The sequence below is a fragment of the Phoxinus phoxinus genome (genome assembly GCF_949152265.1).
Source record: "Phoxinus phoxinus genome assembly, chromosome: 13".
Lineage (NCBI taxonomy): Eukaryota > Metazoa > Chordata > Actinopteri > Cypriniformes > Leuciscidae > Phoxinus > Phoxinus phoxinus.
The window spans coordinates 29,776,566-29,791,219 of NC_136888.1; the positions used below are offsets into that span (position 1 = coordinate 29,776,566).

Genomic DNA, 14,654 nt, shown 5'->3' on the forward strand with positions numbered 1-14,654 from the left:
TACATTACTGCATGTCTTCCCAAGTGACAAGACCAGAAGTTTTCACAATGTGGTCCAGAAAAGATTAAAAATGGTTGGCAAAATCATTGGCTGATTACAAAAATTTGAAAATAATTTCTTATCAAAAGCACATACCTGTACATTCATTGATTGACTGATATATCAATTCATAACAATAATGAACTGACTGTATACACATACATTTTTAACTGATAAACTTTCTTTTTTTAATACATTTGTATGATTTTTAAGTTAAAACTAGTAATTGTTCTGAGGTATTGGTCCACAATTTTTTGTTTTACCTGGAAAGTTTGGTAAAGAACCTCTGAACTAGGCTATTATCCAGAATGACAAAGAACTGGAAGCAGTGGCTTTTGTTTAACCCAGTGAATCCTGTCACCAAAGGTAAGACAAATCATTTTTTACTGTAATGGCTGATTAAATCTTCCATCTTTGAGAAAAATCTTTTCATAGCACAAGTTATTATAGAAGAGCTTGAATCAGTTCTGAACACGCACTCACGCTCAAACACAAAAAGAATAAACGGTTATCATTCTATGATAAACCAGCATATTTTTATGCAAAATCTCACACACAGACTCACACGATAACATGCTGCACCACACACACAGAGGAAGACAGTGAAGCATGAAATGAACTTAGGTGTGAACTTTGACTGGCATTTCCATGCGCAGATTTATGGCGCCCACATTTCACAATGAGTTCTGCAGAATGAAGAATAAATAAGGGCATCACACACACTCTCTCATTTCATGCTTACACATGCCAAGCCAAACACCACGGGGATCCAGCCAAATTTACACGTATGCCAACAATACAATGACAGTTGTGCTGACAGTTGACCCACTGACCAGCAAACACTGACACTGATGTCAAGGCCAGAGTAGCCATAATGATGCAGAGTCCTTCCTTCCAAAGGAGTTTACAGTTGTTCAGGTTTGTTAAATGGTATCCAGTCATGGCTAGTGATGGGCTATTTCGAAACACTGCTTCATGAAGCTTTGAAACCTTTACAAATCTTCCTTTTTTTTCTGCGAAACAGTGGTTAGGAGCATGAATCAAAGAGCCAAACTCACGTGATTTCAGTAAACTTTTCGAAATTTCAATAGTTCACCACGATCTTTGTGAACCCACGAATCATGTGGAGTCACTGAGATGGCCGCCCAGTGGCGAACCATTAAACTAGTGTCTATGGTTTTTACCTGATCTCTAATCAGTTGTACACATTTGACGTTTTAATAAGACATTAGTAGGACTAATAGTAGTATATAGTCTCTTGTTGGCCTGTTTAGCTGAGCCATCCATGTAACAAACAAAAGAAGCACTGAAAATGTATTAAAAAAACAATCAGATTAATATTAATTACAGTAATATTATTAGATGACTAGTTAATTGCATTTGATTTTACTTCCAATAAAACATTTGCAATGGGCTGTTTTTATGCATGTTTGATCTGAGTTTTTGTTGCATTTACAGTGTTCTGACCTGCAGCAGAACTTTATCGATTTTGTCAAAGCCTTTCATTCGGTTCACCGAGAATGCTTAGCTTACGAAATCCCATCTCGATTTGTTGACATCCTTCGCAATCTGTACCAGAGCTCTTGCTGCTGGGAAAAAGGGGTAATGGATTTCTTCACAATCGAAACTGGCGTACGACAAGGTTGTGTGCTCTCACCGATGTTGTTCCTCCTTGTCAACGACTTTGTCGGTCGCCAGTCCATCGACCGCCTACACATCGACCGCCTACACATCGGCTTACCCTGGACAGGTGGCAATCCCCTCCTCGACTTCGGCCGCCACCGAACACCGTTTTCATTTTGCCGGACACGTCTTAAGCCTCCCCCACCACCGGCTACCCAAGATGACGAGACCCTGCCGGCCTATACAAGGCAAACGAAAACAAAGACGACCAAAAATCGCCTGGTGAAGGACTTTTATGGACGGCCTGCGAGCAGTCGACATTCCATGGGACGAGGCTCAAGTCGCCGCCGCGGATAGGAGAACGCTTTTCGCCCTATGCGCTGAATGGGGCTGGTGGAATTGAAGTAAAGTAAAAAGACCAGCGTGTTGCATTTCGAACGCTTCAAAACAGTGAATCAATTTGCGAAGAAACTGGTTCTATTGATGCTATTGAAGCTTTGAAAAGCTTTACTTCTTCTATCACTCGGCAAGTCTGAAAGCAGTGGCCATATTCTTTCAACAGTGGCTGCAAATCTCATCAGTCCCTTTTGTTTGGGCTTATTAACATTTTAGCTATTTGCTACTGCTAGTCAGGGGTAGGTGTATTCGATGGAGATTTCATAGAGATCTGTAGAAGGTTCCCTCTGGTGGAATGGAGATGGTCACAATGGTCACAATCTGCTAAAATTACTAAGCTCTAAAAGCTAAAAAAAAAAGTGTATTTCAGTCATACACTAGTTATGACCTCAAAGCTAACAGAGATTTTTTTGTAATTACTTCGGTTTGGGATCATCAGCTCTTTGTTATTGCTAGTCAGAGGCTGGTGTATTGGAGGGAGGCAAATGACTTCCTAGAATTCCTATAAATATTCCCTCAGCACCGAAGTTGTGATGGTCTTTTCTTTTCTATTGTGACATACATCCGATTGAAATAGCTTCTCAAACAAGAAAATTAGGACGGGACTTGATTTCGTCCATCAGGAATTAATTAGATGGTTGTGGTTTGCTATTGGTGGATCTCATGTGAGTGACAGGTTGCCCCGCCCTCATGCCAGTAAACGTGTCATCAGAGAAGAGATGAGCTGCAAAAGGGAGGGGAAGTTATTTTGATAAAAGATTACGAGGACACATGAATTAAAAAAAATTGTGATGTGCATGGATAAATCGTTTATAATAAATACGGAAATATTCTATTTAAAAAATAAAAAGGTACATTTTAAACATGCTAATAGCTAATAAAATTGGCAGCAATTGGCTGTATCCCAAATTGCCTCATATTCCCTACATTACTTTAAGGAGTGAGCAGCAGATGCCATCTTCTGTCAAGACGCAGGAATTTATTCAGCATGAAGCTAACAGTGCACAGTATTCTCTAGCAACCGGGTGTTGCGTGAACATCCGTTGTGCACTTGTTGAGGTGCATTATGAAATTGAATGAGTGCACTTGATAATTCCCACAATGGTTTTGGACACCACTACAAATAGCTATCCCTTCAAATAGTGCACTATATAAGGGTATAGGGAGTGATTTTCAGACAAAGTAGAGGAAGTAATTGACTTCCTAGAATGCTGGTGAATGTTCCCTCTGGTGGCCCAAAGAGGAGCTGCAGAATGAACTGTACAATCTGCTAAAAGTGCTAAGAGCTAAAACCTAAAAAAAAATCTTATTTTAGTTGTACACTAGCATATAGATGGCTTCAAATCTGGCTTCCATTGGGTTATTAACATTAACATGAGGGTGTTGTTGTATAGCTTCTAGTTTAATCTCTACAAGAAGTGAGCCATCATCAATGGACCATGAGAAAGGCACTTAACCTCTGGTTGCTCAAAAGCAAATGTCCTTGTGTTGTTCTATGGCGACATAATGTAAAATAGGCTACACCGGTAATGTCGTGATGACTTAAGATTCTATTCTATTCGCAAATTATGTCATCTAAATTTAAGAAAAAAGACAGACATGATGTTTTTGGTGCTGACCACAATCTCTTTTGTGTGGTGAATGATTTGCTTCAGAGCATGAAAACACTTTAAGCCAGATTTAGGCCCAGAGTGTTTGTCAATGCTCTGAAGCAAATAATTCACCACACTAATCAGAGCAAATTAGCATGAGAGCGTAATTCGAAAAAAAGCGCCGATGGGAGTGGAAAGTTCTGAGTGTGATCTACTATGGACTCACAAATGAAAAATAAAAAACAGACGCAGCTGGATAACTTCCATAATGACCAATGCAATCTACCGAGGCCAGCGCAAATTAGCATCTGGGTTAAGAAATGCTTTTTTGGCCAATAAATAATGGTGCAAATACCAGTACATTGACTAGCGCAAACCACAGTAAATCACCTCTCATGATTCATATAAATATTCTCCTCCCATAAATTTTGTGTCTGAAAGGGAAACTCCTACAAATGCATATGCAATAAGGTCAGCCGCAAAAATGACTGTGTCCAGCGCTAGTTTTTTTTTACTCATCCTATGAGAACAAAATCAAATAGATATCGCACTGATCATCTGATGGCCAGATGTGATCAAATCTCAATATTCAGAGCCGGTTCGGTGCCCCACATGCTTATGTCTTATCTGCTAGCCAGCAGTCCGCCTGACATTTACTGTAATAGCAGGCAGGACTGGACAGAGAGAGGAATGACAGACAATAGCAATTATGTTGGATGGAACATTCCTGGATGTTCTTTTTCCACACAGATTCAGTCGTGTGGATTCCCAAACAGTCTGACACCACACAAATACCAATGCACTGGAGCATTTATGCACACACAGTTGCACAGCCTTCAGCTCAAAGCCCTCTTCAGCCGGTTTCCTGTGTCACACCCTACAACATTGAGAAGTTTCCTCTGGCCGTTGGCAGCCTGGGATAAAATACAGAATAAGAGAAAGTATGGCTGTAAACTGGCCAGTGTGAAGTCTTTTTCTCTGACATCTTTTTCACTGCATATCCAGCCGTGTGTGTGCTACACTTTTCTGTACATAAAGTTGTCCCTAACTTATAAATGCCACTGAAAATGTCAAAACCAAGTGGTATAATAAATAAATAAAGCACACATTTCAAGCAAAATATTTCACACAATAAATAAATAAATTATATATAAATATACATTTTTATATAGAACATTTATTTTATTATTTTTTGGAAAATATCAGATATTAGCTTGGGAGTCACTGCAAAAAGTTACTTTGAAAAGTGAAGTTAGTTCTGAGATTTTTTTTTATTATTATTATTAGTGTCCAAATGCTTTTTTGGGCCACTGTAGTTATTTTACTGTTTGTTGAATCAAATACACAATTCATTTAATTGATTTAACCTCTCCTGTTGAAAATAAAAGTCAGTAGATTTTAAAATAGGTTCAACTGAGAAACTGATTTGACTGGCAAAAGATAAAACCACTTTCACCAGCTCAAGTCCTTATATAAAACCACCGGTCAAGAGTGCATTTAAAAAAGAAGCCCATATGCCTCTAGAGGACAAAATAGGAATTTCGAGGGCTTCATGATTTATATTTGACAGCTTCAAACAACATGTCTGAACAATCTACATTAAGCAGTAAATAGGTCAAAGTCTCAATATGCAAATGACCTCCTTGGAAATTTGTTAGGATATATATATATATATATATGTATCTCTGCGAGCATCAGTGCATGCCCTAAGATAGACAAATGCAAGTGTTTTGTTTCAACGTCAAAAGCCTGAGACCGAGAATAAAGCAATTTAGGAAGAGCTTATCATAGTCATATCAGCTGAACACACAGCTTTACAGTGAAACAGCCCGGAAGCAAACAATGAGTTTAAACACTCACTGATTGAGAATCAGATAGCAGGGCTCACCGGAGTAAACATCAATAATGCAGTGTAGTACTTGGCTCTCTCAACCCATCATTTCCTGCGGTTTACATTCTGGTTTTCCTATGGTCGACGTCGGGTAGAAAGGTTAAGAGGAAGACGAGAGTGGCATGCATAAAACGTCAAGGTTCAGATGAAGTGAGTGCAGGGCTATGGACACATGCTGTTCAAAATTATTCAAACTCACCATTTCATTTGGTATCAAAACGCTATTGACAGTTTCACATTAGCTGACCAGCTTAAAAAGTCATGCTGTCAAAGTCTTTCTGGATCAGGGTATATTTTCTGAATTAGATTATATTTTTGGGATATTTTTTTAGGAAAAAACGTATTTGCATTAGAGTCAGTGTCACTGATCTATTAAATTGATTAATTGAAAAATGCATTAAAATGCAAATCATATGAGCAATAACTTCATACACCTCTTCTATGATGAACACGTTTTTCGTGTAGAAACGAATCGTGAAAAAAATATATTTATACAAAATAATTTTTACATTTAAAATAAATACATGCGAAATCAATACATTAAAAATGTCTGTAACTATACCTAAATTGTTATAAAAGTTTTTCAAAATGGCAGCAGCATAAATACAAAATTGACATTTCTAAGAACTTGGCATGTGTGTTTTAAAATAAAATAAAAATTTCAAGAATTTTTTTTTCTTATGTCATTAACCCATTAATCATAAAATGCTTCTCATCAAATAACATCAGAGGCATGTAACGAAAAGACAATTCAAGGAATCAGGTGTGGGTTGACGTATGAATGTTTGCTGGATGCCATCCGCCCCCAAGTTCGTCACAAGTCTGCTGTTATTATGTTCTGATAAACGACTTTGAATTTCTTGTAAACTCAGAGCATATGAAAGTACGAGAAAAGTGCACAGGAGGAAAATTGAATGAGAAACTAATAAAGGCAATAAAACTGAGTGATTTATAGTGACTGCTCTGGCATGTGCTAGGCAAACCTCCCCTGCAGGGTTAAGAGTGAAGAATGGGACGAGCAAGTCGAACCAGGACTTCCAGTAGACCTTCAACTCCACTTCAACCAGCCTCGCTTCTCGTGAGAACCGAGAGCTTTTCTCTGTTAGGGGTGTGAGGAAATAATTGATGTCCTTGGAATAAACATTCCAACAATGCCGTTGGGCATGCACTCAAATTTAAAGTAACCTGAAAATTCAGATGAGCTCACGAAAGCAAAAGGCTTCTTGACAGATTTCACTCTATTAAGTAACATGAAAATTCAGATGAGGTCACGACAACGTCAGGCTTATTGACGCATTTTACTCTATAAAAAGAGGATACAGTCAAACGTTCTTGGCATCAATGAGCCTGTTTACACCTGGTATTAAGATGCGTTTTGGTCGATCAGATCACAACGCTAAATACAGGTTTAAGCGGGGTCTAAAACATTTTGAGCTTGTCCACATTCAACCACTTCCAGAGGTAGTCGAAAACGCATTCGACCGGATTGCTTTCGTAGTGTAAACGCTCATGTGATCGAATGTGTTCGAACAGCCACAAAAAACGCCTACTCTCCGCCTACTGACCTAACGCGTAAACATTACGGGAAGTGCGTTAGCCATACGGAATTTAAACTTGCTTAGTTGAAGATCCAAGTTTGGATTGAAGACGAAAAAGATACCAAGCACAATGTTCTCTCACCATTCCTGATTTCTAACACACACTCACAGCGTTCAGCGGCTGTCAGAGCAGAAATGAAAGCTGATGTTCTCTGTGTTTTTCCGTCTCCGGTCGCGTATGTAAATTGCATGAGCTTATTTCGTCCGTTAGATCGAATGATCTGAAAAAGCCCATACATTTACTCACCTATTGACCCTCCCCTCAAAGAAATCAGGACAGAAGTGGTTAAAAGTGGACAAAAGATAAATTAAAACACCAGGTGTAAACGGGAATGTGTCGCCTTCATCTACTTGTGATCCAAACGACCAAAATGCATCTTAATAGCAGGTGTAAACAGGGCCTATGGTTCCATGAAGAACCTTTTACATCAATGGACCTGAAAAAAGGTTATTTATACACTCTTAAAATAAGGTTCCAAAAGGGAGCTTTCACAGTGATGCCATAGAAGAACCATTTTGGATTCCACAGAGAACACTATAAAGAATATTGTGTGCAATGGAAAAGTTCCATGAATGTCAAAGTTTCTTCATGGAACCATCAAAACCAATAAAGATAAGAACCTTCATTTTTAAGAGTGAGTGGAAAAAGGTTCTTCAGAATATTAAAATGTTCTTCACACTAAGAAAAAAAAGTTCACTGAAAGGTTCTTTAAGGCCATTGCAGTGAAAACCCTTATTTGGAACCATTATTTTGAGGAGTGTATACGTAGAGTGCTTTTTAAACTGGAATCGTTTTAAAATGTCACGTCTTTTCAAGCCTGTCTATAACTCTTAGTTATAGACTCAGAGATTTTTCATAATACTTCTCCTGAGCCCTGGCATACAATATAACATCTAAGTGGCTTACGCAACAACAAATTGAATGAGACAATTAGCCAATGCCCTTTAAAAGATCTCCATCTTTATTGTCCAAAACAATGGTCTAATCAGGCATGGTCCACCCATTTTCATACTTTTTTATGATTCTTATCCCATAGCAGCCAACCACACTGACCTTTCATGCGGCAGTTAAAGCCCCAGTGTCGCTCATACGCACATATAGACACACAGCTGCAGGGGTTAAGTTTTCTAAATGAAAACGGCAAACTGCAAATCCATCTAGCTTTGCTTTAGATGATCCTCCCAGGGGGGTTTTGGAGGTCTGGTCACAAGAGAGTTCAAGTAGATGACTGACAGCAAATGAGAGCTAAGTATTCTCATTACAACCATCCTCTAAGGTTTCACACAGCATTTGAAGGATGGAGGGATGCAGGTGTTTTCGACCTGCCCTGTGAACGGACTTTAAACTTCTTACATGTCACAACAGAGAGCTTATAGACCCTTAGAACTGTAGTGGTCATTATAATTGATGACAGCCATTTCAGTGCCTTTCTTTGGACAATGGAGATGAAATAACGGCCGCCCCCAAGCGCATATTCATCTTATTAAACGTGATACCTTGTAGTCCATCATCACAATAATGGGATTGGGAACGCCACATTCCATACCGCTAGATTGTTCTAACCCAGGTGCGAATGCCCTTAAATTTTGTTGAATGATCCTGTAATCGATGCGGACGGCCAGTGGAGTGAAAGACGTCAGACGTCTCAGATTCGTTCTCAACGGTTAATGGTTATCGTAGCTGGACATATGATTTAGGGTTAACGCTGGCCATTTTTTAAAATTGCGAGTCTTGGGTAATGTGCTGGAGCTTTGTGACTAGTTAAGTGCCAATCATTGTAGGCAATGAAGTCTTTGTCCATTGTCTCGTGTTAAGCTTCCAGGCATTCCATCCTCAGGCATTGTTCAGGTGTTAAGTGCCCTGACATTGAAGTGAATGAACTACTGAGGAGAGAGCTTCTTTATTGTTTGAAGAGAAGAGACCATTCCTCACTGATATCAGGCGAAGGAATCACTGGTAATAAATAATAAAACAAAGGATGGCGAGGACTGAAAGCAAACCTGGTGAAAAAGAGTGAAGCCATTAAAAGCTGTGGGGCGTGAAGGAAGACTAATTGCCACCTGTGAGCGTGTGCTTGGCAGAAGACTGTAAAGAAACGGCCTGTCACACGCTGGGCTGCAGTGATGCTGACCATGCATTTCCTGGAAGGAACTTTTCAGGAGCAAATTTGAAGATTTTACAATCTTTCAAGTTTTTTCAATGAGGATTTCACTTCTGAATAGTTGGCTTTGGTGCACTTGCCAATACATTCATATACAAAAGCATTTTCAGTTATTGTTATAATCAATTATTAATGTACACATTATTACCTAAAGTTTGCGTATTAGCCTCAGCCTTTCATAGAACACCCATTCAAAATAAAGTCATATTTACAAGGTACCGTGTTGCTACATTGAGCCCCTCTGAGAATAAAATTAACATAAAACTAGCCAAAATCTGAGAATTTAGTGCCATTAATTTGCATCATTTGCAGACCACTACTGTTGTGCATTTATTTTAATCTAATTGGTATTAAATTGTTTTAAACCATCACACGTTGTACATAGTACACAAAAGTGCACAATAAGTAATTAAGATTACTATATAAAAGTAAGTAGATAAATCTAAAGATGATATATTATAAATGTGTAGGAAAAGAGGGTGTGTTGGATGGATGGATGGATGGATGGATGGATGGATGGATGGATGGATGGATGGATGGATGGATGGATGGATGGATGGATGGATGGATGGATAGCAATTAACGTCATATAATGCATGATGAAATTTTATAATACAATTATTTTATTATATCATTTTATTACAGTAAAATGTGTAAAGCGCTTTGAGTACCCAGAAAAATCGCTATATACCGGTAAATGTAATGAATTGTTATTATTAATTGTTATTATAAAATGTATTATTTAATTAATAATACTTTTTTCCGATATCTTTTCTTTTTTTCTTTTTTTTATCTAATCTAACATCACTTTAGATGTCAGTCAGTAAAGTTTGCAGCTTTTTGCAGCCTCATTTTTTATTTTTTTTTGCCAATATTCAAAAGTCTGGATTTGCAAACCTACTTGAATGTTGCCACTGGATTGTTAAACTGCACAAAAAACATAAATGTCAGCAATTACACAAAAATAACTGACTAAGATGCCAGTACTCCTTGCCAGCACAAGCTGGCTGGGAATAAATGAGCTCTAGTGTGAAGCAGTGAAGTGCAGCTGGGTCATTAGGGCAGCCTGATATCTGAAACTTATTGAGTGCTGCAGTTCCCAGACTTTACCAGCAAACTGAGAGCAATTTTCATAATGAACATGAGGGGGAGCAGGTGTGAATCGCAATTGAAAATCAAGAATAATGAAAACTCTACCAATTTAAATCCAGGATTTAAGCCCAGAGGCCACCCACACTTTGGCAGGAGCTGATAAACAGTAACCCTCTGTAGCTTCTCAGCTAGAACCATATCACTTGAGTCTCTAAGTTCAGGTCAGGTAACCAACACACATCTCCAGCTGGACAAAGCATCCTTTCTTTTCCCAACTGCAGGGAAAGCAGGACTCCCATGACCAATACTTCCACAGTCTCATTAAGCCATCAGCAGAGGGGCCGATAGAGACCTCTCCGGCTTGACCCCATCGTTTTATCCCCCACACCTGGAGACGACCACACAGGGCAAACAGCAGGAGTGAAACGGCCAGCCAAACTTGGGATGGTTTCAGACAACCACTGGTGATGAGAATAAGTGAGTACTAACCAAATAACACATCTTAGGGTGGGACGAGGTCATACGCATCCACCAACACTGATGCACACCCACACAAAAGCCCTATCTTTATCCCCCGAGGTAACCTGGAGAGAAGAGATCTTGAGGGGGGGTTCAAAGCAAACCGGAGGGCTTGTAATCCTACCTAAGCATGAGATCTCTCTTGAAACACAACCACAAAAGAAAGCGAAGGGAGGGGGAAAACCTGAGGCTAACCCAAGCAGCAAGTCAGACAACAATAAAAAGTCGACAGCCTATATTTAACTGTGGTGGGAATTTGGTGAGGAGTATACAGGAACACTTTGAATGCATGATGAAGGTCAACTGGGTCTCCACTTCCTCCACAGACTCCACAGCGAGTCCGCTCAACTGTTTTCTCCCCCCAATGTCGATGGACAAGGGGGGAGATAATCATTGTTTCCAATAGCCCCTCCCCTATCGACAGACTCCCAGAAACTGGCACTCACATATTCTGCATGAAAACAGTGTGTGAAAGTAAGGAAAGCTGTTCAAAACTCTAGAAACGGAAGGTTGTGAGAAAAAAAGAGAGAATTGTTTGGCTTTAGGAATGAGCAGATAGACCGTAAACACCCCAAACAAACAATGGCGAATGGCTTCAGTTTACCAGCATTCAGAAAAGTGTAACGCAAGGGTGGATATTGTGGATTACTTCAAAGTACCAGGGATTTTTCCTTTCAGCTTTTGTTATACATTACTGGTGTGGAATTCTGTCCTCCATTTGATTGAGTATGTTCCATTACTCTCCAATAAAAAAAGCATTTGTTTTATAAAGTAAAGAAGAAAGAACAGTTAGTTCCAGGGCTCAAACCTGATGGTCAAGCAGCATTTAAAGAGTGCATTAACGGTGGGGTTTTAAAGTTACACTTTCTGAAAATGACTCTCGTTCTGAGTGAGTCGTGGAGTCCTTCATTCAAAATCGTTCAAAAATGCAGATGCATTCAGAAACAAAACAGGAGGCTATCTTATTAGTGATTCATTTGAATTTGAAACTCAACCAATTAATTCAAAGACACTGATCCATTCCATAATGAAAAAATGGACTCTCATAATGAGGTGGTCACTCATTAAATCACTCAAACAATTTGTTAATAAAACACTGATTTATTCAGTGAGTCTTCAAAACTCAGACTTCTGTCAGGACCACTATCATAAAATACGATTGACAATTAGCATATAATTTGGATTGGCGGTGTTGGTTCCGTTCTGGGCAAGAACTCTCCGCGCATCCATGCAGCCTAGCATGGATAAGAGCAGCAATAACCCCCCTTAGGGTAAACAGAACAGAACCAACATGAATGTATTGCAGATATCATTAATTCAAGATTTGAAAGTACAACATAATTCGATAATTTACTCTGATTGAAGGGGAATCAGAATGCCAAATCCTGACTGACGACAGGAGGAGCTGGGGAGGGAGGAGGGTAATTCACTCCTGAGAAACTCGATAGCTGCTGATAATACTGAAGGAGCTTATACATGTATACAGTGATAGGCGTCCTATTCCTTGACTAACATGACCTGCCAGAACTGACTCTACGCTTGATTTAAAAAAAAAAAAGTGAAATAGATGACTCTTTATGAGTGAATCACATGATAATAATTTGTTTCAGTCAATTTAGTGCAACCTTAATAGTTCATTTTTGCATCCAGATTGCTCTCTGTATATCATGCCCATCCACTTACTGCATTGGCAAGCACAGGGGCGCATCACGCCACACAGCTGAGCTTCTCACATCTCACTCCAACTATCCCACTCAAGGCTTGATGAGGCTTCATCACCAGTTTGACCATAAACCAAACATCCAGCAATGAGACATTTCAAACAGCATTTTAAGGAAGTTGTGCGGTGAAGCCATGATCACGCTTTTATCCAAGCCTGTATGCATTTCAAACAAATTATAACAATGACTTGAAAGCATTCTAAAGTACGACAAAGCCTATAGTTTGAAAAAGAGGTTGTTGAAATATTTGCTCTCTGTGAAGGTATAGTAAAAAGATTAACCTTCTGATGACTGGGTGAACTTTGTGAATAGGATATCGGTTTTCTGATAAGAGAGTCATAAAACTAGAAAAACAGGGCTTATTTGTGTCAACTTTTCAGATTTTACACAAAAAAATGGCCTTTGAGAGGCATTCACTGCATCGCATCTGATTTATGTGAGGCTTTCACAATGCTGTGAAAAGAGCAGAGTGACAGAATGTAACAAAGAGAACAACTTCCATAGCTTTTGAAGCTCAGGTGAAAGTCAAGTGCTTCTTGAGACTAACAAAAGCTTCTTAGTCATCCATTTCTGCATGAGTCGAAACAGATCCTCCAAAGATAACTTTATTAGTTTAAAAAAAAGAAAATGCTGCGAAGAACAAAGCAGCAAGATTTCCACCGTCTTGGATGTACTTTGCAGTGGCATCCTAATAATGCTTTTCACTCACTGACCTTTAAGGAAGCGGGGTCGGACAGAGCGAGGGCTTGTCTCCTCAGTTCAGCTACAGTCATCTGACACTGCTTGCACAGATCTGGCCTAGTCTCGTCCCGCTCTGATTCCGAGACGCTCACGGCTCCTGCGCCTTCGGGTGCTGGTCTGCCGGCACACATTTCCTCCTCCGCTGACAGCCTCCTCCTCGGGCTCAGCTCAAGAGAGAGTGAAGACTCTCCAGAACAGCCTTCCACCTTTTTGAAAGACAACACGATCACAATGCAGAAAGAGCACATATACTTCTGTATACATAACTATACATTTAGAGCTTTTACATTAATTGCATATTACAAATTGTTTCTTATATTAATACCCATTTCACACTGTAAAAATGATATGATCTATATGTTGACAACATGTGGTTTTACATTGCTTTAACTTATCAAAACAAGTTAACTTGTTTTATAAGTTATACAAGATTTAACTACTTTTTAAGTCAGTTTAATGTAATTTAAGTTGAAATGACTTAATTATCCAAGTTGATTGTACTTAAAAATGTAAGGCAGTGCATGTACACGTAGCTTCACTAGAGTTCTTAACTCGTGTAAAAATACACAACAATTAAACTTTCGAACGTGTTGCAAGATTTTCAACCACAATGCACAAACAGCAAACCTTGGCATTCAATTCGATTACTGTAACTTCTCCGCATCAGTTGATGTTTATAAGAGGACTTACAGTTGACCGGCTGATCTGGAACTCTCCTCGCGCATTCCCTTGAGGTAAATCCATCATCTCGGTATAAAAAGATCAAAGCACTGCGGATATCTAGTGTAGGCCTACTTTATTGCTCCTCTATCTGTCTACACACATAAATTAGGAAAACAGTTCATGAATAGTCAGTGGGAGCGCAAAGCAAAAGGCAGAACAAGATTCCCCCTAAAGTTTTGCTTTGCTGTAGTTCCATGACGACGCGCGCACGCGGGAGTGAAGTTTGACTGCTGTCAAAGCGTGTGCGCGCTGCGCGGCTCGGTCACTTGGATAGGGGGGTGGAGCTGCTATTCAGTAGCTATTCAAACACTGAGAATATGCTGTTTCAGATAGTTTATTCAGATAGTTGAAAAGTGAAAATAAAGTTGTAGGGAATTCACCATTTAATTAATTGTATGTTTTGTGATAAGGAACGTGCTCGTGTGAACCTAATCAAATGATCAAATTGTGTCTGTCTGATGTACAACACTTCATAATAATAAAAACATTTTTATTGTTGTAAGAAACAGCCTATACACTCATTGTACTATTTTACCATTTGTATGTCTGAAATAAAA

General features: G+C 39.1%; 1 protein-coding gene across 1 annotated transcript in view; it reads right to left on the minus strand.

Annotated features, from left to right (window-relative positions):
• The window catches only part of LOC307009447 (kinesin-like protein KIF26A), a 36,986-nt gene extending 22,654 nt beyond the window's left edge, over positions 1 to 14,332 (minus strand). Inside the window, exons 1-2 of the mRNA XM_079633214.1 lie at positions 14,065 to 14,332; positions 13,347 to 13,580 (exon numbers count right to left, since the gene is read on the minus strand). Of these exons, the coding sequence (XP_079489340.1) occupies positions 13,347 to 13,580; positions 14,065 to 14,121 (291 nt within the window). The 5' untranslated portion in view covers positions 14,122 to 14,332. The remainder of the gene's footprint in view (positions 1 to 13,346; positions 13,581 to 14,064) is intronic.
• Positions 14,333 to 14,654: the final 322 nt, after the last annotated feature.